Source organism: Thunnus maccoyii, chromosome 3 (assembly GCF_910596095.1).
Source record: "Thunnus maccoyii chromosome 3, fThuMac1.1, whole genome shotgun sequence".
Lineage (NCBI taxonomy): Eukaryota > Metazoa > Chordata > Actinopteri > Scombriformes > Scombridae > Thunnus > Thunnus maccoyii.
Window position 1 is genome coordinate 27,387,552 of NC_056535.1, and position 8,905 is coordinate 27,396,456.

The 8,905-nt window shown below is 37.0% G+C and overlaps 1 protein-coding gene across 1 annotated transcript; it reads right to left on the reverse strand.

Annotated features, from left to right (window-relative positions):
- Positions 1 to 2,279: 2,279 nt before the first annotated feature.
- Positions 2,280 to 4,787, reverse strand: LOC121894681 (guanylin-like). The gene is made up of 3 exons (XM_042407425.1): positions 4,716 to 4,787; positions 4,038 to 4,224; positions 2,280 to 2,512 (listed from the first exon to the last, which is right to left on the reverse strand). The coding sequence occupies exons 1-3, from the start codon at positions 4,785 to 4,787 to the stop codon at positions 2,445 to 2,447; spliced, it is 327 nt and encodes a 108-aa protein (XP_042263359.1). The 3' UTR covers positions 2,280 to 2,444.
- Positions 4,788 to 8,905: the final 4,118 nt, after the last annotated feature.

Genomic DNA, 8,905 nt, shown 5'->3' on the forward strand with positions numbered 1-8,905 from the left:
ACGTGACAGTCTTACAGACCAGTAGAAAGCATCAACAACTTCTATTCGTGTTTGAGCACATGGGTTGATTAGAAAAGTTGTCCAACGAGCAACCAGCCCTTAATCATGGCCATCCATAATTCGTCTAGACTGACAGACTGAATGGCGACAGCAAACCGTTAAAAAACTACGGTTAAAAAACAGTTTATGCAGCCACAAAGCTATTACCATGACACTTTTCACAACTTTTAGGTTGACTGTCTGTCCACTTACTGAGGTTGAGTCATATCTTGGCTGTTATCACTGTTTGTATTGACTTGTTTTCGTCCTAAATCACTAAACAGAGTGAAAAGTGCACAAATACACAAAATGTCTCCAGGCGTAACATTTAAGAAGCATAGAGCTATGTACTTACCGAAAATACCTACCTACTAGACTTACCTCGACGGATGTGCGTTGTGGTTAACTGACACGTGAAAAGTTCGTTTTAAAAGTCAGTTGTTTTTATTGACAGATTGTTACGTCACTGAACAACCGCCAGAGGTCGCGCTACGTTGTCAAAGAAGCTGCTGAGCGACGAGGCGGAGGATCCAAACGACGCAAGAGGTCTCACTCCCCACTACTTCCGCCTTCGTTTAAATCCAGTAGTGTCTGTCTGTCCCTGTTTTGTTTAGAATAAACCGCATAAACATTTTTCGACTTATAGAGGTGGTTCACTGCTTTTTTGTGTTGTGGTTTGTTGCTGTAATCCTATTCTGTTTTGTGCTGTTTTTCTATACCTTCAATATCGTTGTCTTTTCTCTGTCTATGGTTGTCTGATTGTATTATGTTATATTTCCTGTACACGAAAAGCATTTGAACCATGTAAAGTTAGTATTACTAAAATTATTGTTCTGATAAAGAAAATAAGGTAGTAAAACACCTGAACCATAATCATCAATACATATGCATCCCACTGATTTTCTTTTGGAACTCATAGAGTGGGTTATCAATGATAATGTATTTTTGTTTCAAGATAAAATATATAAAGGCACTTGTAGGGGAGTGAGCTTTGCTCCTGAGTATGCATGTCTATTCTTGGGTTTTAGGGAGGAAGAATTCATGTATAACCCTCTAAAGAATATTTTCCTTGACAAGATCAAATTCTATTATTGATTTATTGATGATATTTATCTACATTTTTCAGGTAATGAGACTGAACTACGATCCTTTCATGATTATTTAAATTCAACCAATGAAAATATAAAACTAAGCATTGAGTATTCTAAAGAAAAAAATCATTTTCTTGGATCTCACTATTTATAAAGGTGATGACAATGGCTCACATACCACTTTATTTTATTAACTGTAACACTACATTAATCTGATAAATGCTTCATTTCTAATTATTTTAATGCACACTCTGAAGGGAAATATACACACCAGTCACGATGGATTAAACACTATATTGTTGAGGTTGATCACTTTCATTAGATAAGCCCATTTACTGATCCATTAAACTCACATTATTGTGGAGTTTATAGATCAATGGAGGGAAATTAAACACCACGCAGGCAATAGAGCAGCTTTAAATGGCTGTAAATAGGAGCTCTCTTGATGACTGAAGAACCACGTGTGACAGCTGTTGATTGTGAAGCTCAGGGGTAGGGAAAGCAGGTCACAGACATTGTGTATATTCATGCCCAATGTCAGTAATGCATATTCCTGATAGCTTTTACATAAATTAGCTGTTCTAGTTGCCTATTTTGTCAGATGAAAATGTAGTGCAATTTTAGATGCCTGCCCACATGTTTGAAGAGATCTCTTACATGTCGTATCAGAGCCGTATGATATGATAGGTTGTAAAATAGTTATCTGGTTTATCTGGACCATTACAACAGACCAGACCAGTAAATGTCCGGATAAATAACTCTGAATTTTGCAATGACCGTTTTGAGGGGGAAAAAAAGGCAAAAAAAAAGATCTAGCCCTCTGACACTGCACAAAGTTTAAGTTTTGCAACTAAGAACGTGGACCAGTGATTCATCCTCCCTCTTCTCATTTATTTTCATGTTGCTATTTGCTTTCATTTCAATTAACTTAATGTCCTTCTTTAATACTTTTTTCTTTCCATTCAGTAGCTTTGAAACCATTGACTCCCTGTGTTTATCGGTTCTTGAAACTACAAGTAAAAACTGCTTTCAAGGATGCAAGAAGACATATTTTTTATTATCAAGACTGCAGACTCAATAAATTAAAACTTCAGCATGAAAGTGAGTTGAAGAGTGATATTACAGTGATTTTTAGTAGGTTGACCATTTGGTCACTGAGCCTTGATCCAGTTGGGCTTGGTTGCTGGGTGACAGGACATGTTTTGCTGATGTCCATGGTTACGTTATACATAGAGATGTGGAGGAACTATGGAGGATGACGCCCTCAGAGGCTCTTGGGCGACATGCTCGGGTGTCTAGCAGATGGCAGCCTCATTACAGACACCCAAAGCAGGAAGGGTTGGCACATATTTCACAGGGATCTGAAGGTGTGATGATATACACTGGAAAGTACAAGAAAAAAAAAGAAACATAAATGTGAATCCAACCTAAAATATGTTTTGCACCAGTCAAGGGCCAGCTTTTCAGTTTTATAAAACACTGCTAATATTGATAATGGGATCCGTATCCGTATCCGTCTCAATACAGCAACAAGGGTGCTGCCTGTGTCAAATGAACCTAATGTTCCCCAAAGACTATTTGCTCAGCCTTTCATAGGCCTCTTGTCTGGCATTATCATTCCTGAGCCACTTTATGGTGCAGCAATTGCAGGATGTGCATAATATGATGTGTAAACAGTGGGATCCACTTGAGTGAACTATCTGAAGCCTGCACCTGTCATAAGTGTCTTTAATCTCAAGTTCGAGAGAGAGAGTGTGCCTGAGTAATAAAACTGTGGATTAACCAGCATCTCTAAAAGCCTGCATATGATTGCTTCCTGTATGAATCTTACAAAAGCCAATTTTGGACATCAATGCTCACTGAACAGGCAGTTCAGTAGTGGTACCTCAGATAGTAGAGCATGAGAGGGAGAAGGGAGAAGACTCATATAACATAAAACTACAACATGTTGCTTTTACACTTTAGTTTTTGTACAGATTAAGCAAATTAATTATAATGTGTAAATTAGTGAATTTAGCAGGGCTGGTGGCCAGATTTTGTTGCCTTTGGATGGAACTGTTTCCCCCTGCTTCCAGTATTTATGCTAAGCTAAGCTAACTGGTTGATTGTGGTATCTGATTTACTGCACTTGATGCAGCCTCTTAGCTAAAGGAAAGTTTTGGTGATGTTGTACATTTTTCTTATTTTCAACAAATCCCATTAAAAGACCAAAACTAACAATGAATAGACATTACTAACAAGTAGTGCCTGATATAGTTTTATCCAAAAACTATTAAAAACATATAAATGAGTGCACTCTTGCATTGGGTGACATGTTCCTTCGTTAAGAGGAACGTGGGCTCTGTAGTTTTTATTTAAATTAATCAGACACTGTCTTGGTGCCGTAAATACTCAGTAATGCACTAAATGTGTATTAATCCGCAGCTGAAAATAGTCCCCAATCAATGCACTATTCACTCCTTTGCTAAAACCTACAGTGCCCAGCTGTTTTAGGAAATTATTGTGCCCATTTTTTAAATGAAAGTATATTTGTATTATATTTGTAACTTGTTTATAAAGATTTATGTCTTCATTAGGAATCAAAGGCCTTGAGGCTGGGAGCCCATTTGGAAAAGATTGTAAGATGGTTGCTGTTGTTGGTTTTGGTCTTTTCATGGGATTTGCTGACAGTAACTAAAATAGAGAATATCACCAGAGTCATAATTTAATGTTGAGAGCTTACATAAAATGTGCACCAAACACGCTGTTCAGAGATGAATAATGTCCTCATATTTATATGTATAGATCAGAAGACACATCAAGAAGACACTTGTGTGGATCCCACTATACCATAATATGTTTGTACTAAAAATTCCATGTCCAGCATTTCTATATATTGTATTTTGTTTCCCTTTGGCTCATCCTTACCTAGTCTGGAGAAAACAATGCCTGTCCCCTTGGCACGGCACACAGGCTGAAAGACCTGTGGCAGGAGAGGGTTGGCGCAGACAGCTGCAACGCTAGTCTCAGCGAGGTGAGGGCTGACGTAGTTGTCTAAATCCATCAGCTCCTTCAGCTGCTTCACTGCCTCCAGGGGGAAGCTGCTGTCTCCAACCTGAAAGTGAAGGAACAAGAAGAACACTGAGGAACAAGAAAAATTGGTATAATTCAAATCTTCCAATTGCAGGTGCTTTGAACTGCAGAAAAGTGCATACTGTACAGGTCTTCTAATTGCAGCTGTTAGAGGGCTGAAAGCATCTTAAATCAGATGGGATGCCTTTTTTAGAGATGGGTGTGAAATTAAAGCTGACTAAATAGCCACTTTAGTTGAGGCTCTACAGAATTGAGCGAACATGACTTGACTGAATCATTGCTGTTGTCCTTAGATGAGTCTTCTACCCTAAAGAAGCCTGAAAACATCACAAATTCACACAAAAAATTGTCATTATGACCCCTTGGTGTCAACTACTACTATTTCTAAGGTACACTGACATGCAGAAAATGAAAAACTGAGTAAAGACAGAGATAAAAGAAAGAAACAACCCAAACAGCCCCATCGATAAGACAAAAACATCAACAGTATTTCCAAGAACAAGTAATACTCACTTGAACCTGCACACCAAGGGTTCCACTGCACACAGACAGCACCAAAACAAGGACAACACTGAGCACTCTCATTTTCAGATGATGATGCAAGATACCTCTCAGTTTAGATGAGTGTTTCTTCTGTGGTTTCTGCATATCTGCTCTGCCTTTTTATAAGGGGTCTGGACAGATTAGTGAGTGATTTATTAACAAAGGCAACTGGCAGGGTGAGGAGAGCCACAGATAACCAAAGGCTGCTATAACTGTTTTAGATCCTCTTTTTTAGTTTATAACCACTATCCTCTAAATTTTTTTATAACCTGTATCACTGTTGTTTCCTCCGTCAGCATGATATTTCACTATTGACTTTAGGTGTGAGACTAACGCACCCGATGCCTCAGTGTCACCCAATAAATCTCATCCCTTGTTTTTCTCCCACAGGTATTCGTCACAGAGCTGTCTGATAAGGAAGATAGCCATACGTACAGAGCTGATCCACACAGGTCACTTGTTTACATAGCTGTGATAGGGTATTTGTGAATGATGACATTGTCCAGATGCAAATGGCACTTTCGTTGTTTAATTACACAGTGAAAAAAAAAACACCTTACACCTAATCTTTAAGTTCCCATACTTGTGATATGCTGAAAAGCAGTTAGATGTCATTTCAATTCAAAACAATGTTTACTTCCTCACTTTAAAAGCCAAATCACACAAGTTGGAGATAAGACACTGTAGTCGACTTTGGTGAGAAGGACGGGCTCTCTCACAAAGTTGGGCAACAGATAACCAAGGGTCAAATCTATGATGCCATAGCCTGGAGCTCCTCCATTGTCAATGACTTGTAGTGTGTGAACTCAGACGTTGAAGAAGTCACATCAAATTCACAAAGTCGACCTGTTTTGGTAGATTTTACTCGTGCTGAGTTTAAAAGAGGAAAATTGAGGCTTCAACTTTTGGATTTCTTGTTCATAACTGTGAGACAGACATTTTTCATATTCTGGGACAGACTGTCTAACTGGTTAAAGAGACACTAAAGTGAACTATTTCAGACAAAGGGTGAATAGTGTGTCAGCACAACACACACACTCACACACACACAACAAAATAGCTGTTAATGAAAGACTATGAAGTAACTAGATGTGTATTGTTCGGAAAATCAATAATGACTGTGGAAGATTTTCATTGGTTTTCAGTGAGTATTATATAACTCTCAACTCTTTGAGTATGGAGGAGCTGGTGCACATTTAAACGCAATCGCCATAAAGATTTAAGCTCATGAAGAAACTCTAAACTGAATAGAGTGGAAAAATGTGAAAAATATATTACTATACTTACGGTAACATTCTCCAATCGCATTCTCAGTTTCCACCGATTTAGCATTGCATTCCTAGGTTTAACTATGTTTCCAGGATGCTTCCAATAAACTTTCCATCCCTAAATTGTTATCAATGCCACACTATAATAAAAGGATTCCTGTGTTTAGGAAAAAAGACCAAAAATCAGCATGAAAAAGATCCATGGCCCAAAATAAATAGTGTCTTCTAGGTCTTCCACACACTGAGTGATAGAATATAGAATTGAACTATAAGCTGGTGAGATATTTCAAAAATGGAGGGATAAATATTAAAATGGGAGGTGTTAATAAGGAGAATGATTTGGTCCATTGCAGGTCCCAAACTAGTCAATTAGAGGATGTGCATGACATAAATCAAATTCTCAATTATTCTGTGTTCAATATGGCTTCTGGCACACAACATGGTGAATGGTGAATGAATCCTCTTAGAGCCATTAATTAGTTTCAAACCCACTTCAGTCCAGAAACTGTGTGGAAAAGAGAAAAATTTTTCTCAGAAACAACACAGAGCATATGACCTCCATGTCCTTGCTGTTGGGGATGGTGTGGGGGTGGAATTACAGTGTAGTAAGTAAAGTACATGCTGAAATGTGCATGCTCATCATAACATTAATGATATGGCTTCAGGCATTAAGGCAGTGCATATATGGCAGGTGTTGGGGTATGTAGAGGGTCCAGTGGTGCTCTGGCTCTGGCCCTATATCTGTATAATGAGGTAGTTAAAGCTGACTCAGATAAGATGCATAAAAGTAAATTATTCACAATATTGAACATGGATGTATTGAAACCTAGGCAAGAGGCCAAGGCTGGTACAGATGTTGTAAGTTGTGTTAATGATGTTAATGTGTTGAGTCATTTTAAAATAAACATGTGTATTAAAAACTGAATGTACAGGTGTTGCAGCTCTGACTATTCCTGAAAATACAGCCAGTGGTGGTGAGTGAAGGGTAAAAGACAATGAAAGTGACAGTGACGGTGATGCACATTTACCACTACTTCCAAGTAGTAGGAAAGTAAGTATGGTACTTAAGTACAATTTTGAGATACTTGTACTTTACTTGAGTATTTCCATTTTATGTCACTTTATACTTCCAATCCACTACATTTCAGAGTGGAATATTGTACTTTCTACTTCACTACATTTATTTGACAGCTTTAGATACTTTTCAGATGAAGATTTGATACAATGAATAATATAACAAGCTTTTAAAATACAACAAATTGTTAAAGATGAAACCAGTGGTTTCCAACCTTTTTGACTTTTGACGTCTTACAAAAAGCAGTGTGTAGTCAGGGTCACATTTCAGATGTTTATTAGTTGTTAACAGCTCCACCCAATAATGATTTTTCCCTCTAAACTTCTCACAGTCATCCACTTTAATTTCAATAAATGTTAAAATGATCCAATGTTTCACCAAAAATCAAAGATTAGAGAAAAAGTACAAAAACTGAAAACAGATTTGTGTATCAGAGCTTTGTTTTTCTTCCTTCCTCTCTTATTAATCATCTCATGACCCCTCAGATTTATCTGGTGACCCTTTAGAGGGGCCCAAACCCTAGGTTGAGAGCCACTGGACTCTAACTGTATATAAAGTAGTTCAAACTAGCTCCACCTCCAGCAGCTACAACAGTAACATGCTGCCTACACACTGGTGCTTCAGTATCAATAATCTAATGATGTCATATGTAATAATATATCAGTCAGAGGGACAAAATGACTACTTTTACTTTAAAACTTTAAGTACATTTTGCTGCTAATACTTTTACTTGTATTAAGTATTTATGACTTTTACTTGTAATCGAGTATTTTCATGTTGCTGTATTAGTACTTCTTCCACCACTGACATTTACACAGTATACAAGAACAAGTTTGATGAATCCATAACTGATTTAGTTTTTTAAAAAAATCTGTTTTGTGAAACTTTTGAATATCCATACAAATTTCTCCTTGCTGTTTTTATTCAAACTTGAACAAAAGCTAAAAATTAGAACTTTGTTAAAAGCCACAATTTGTAAATAGCCGTAGTATCAAAAAAGACAGTGACAATGATGCATGTGACTTGTAATTCTGGAATTACAGGTAATTAACACCCCAATGTGCAGCTCTTTGAAGATTTTATTCACTTTTAGCTCATTGTTTTGGTTTTATGTACAAACATTTACTGCATGTAAATGTGACTGTAGGCAGTCACACAGTACTGCACACTGCCCAGCACCAAACAGCAGACAAAGTTAGCGACTACCTGGTGAAGAAAGTTAAGAGTCCAGCAGCTGAAGACCCAGTGAATTTCAAATGAGGAGAGCTTAAAGGAGAATGATAAGTGGAATTTTATTCATGAAGTCCCATAAACACTATCAAATGTATGCTAATGTTGCTTTGTGTCTGCTGGATATGTAAATAGGCAAGTGTTTGCCAACACTTTCGCTATATAAAATTTATAAGCCAGTGTTACGGTGAAGACTTTATACTTGCCAGTTTGTTTTGATGTTATTCTGCAGCTTTAAGTATATATTGGAATTGCATTTGTAGGAAAGTATACACAGTGTACACATGATCTGTCAGTAAAGGCTTTTTATTCAAAATAAGGTCAAGAAAAATGGAGAAAAAAGAAAAAAAAAGAAAAATCCTTTAAAAATATGTATACAAAGCTTGGTAAGATAGAAATGTAACAAATAATGTAAATTCCAAATATAAAATGTATGATAAAGGACTCTATGCAGAAAAATAAATGGTAAATATGCTACAAAGTAACAGTTTGCAACAAACATATCTCAGTTTGTCTGATGTTTTTCTGTTTGAGCCATTTTTGTCCAATAGTGACTTAAAATTTTACACTTTTACAAGAGTCAGAAG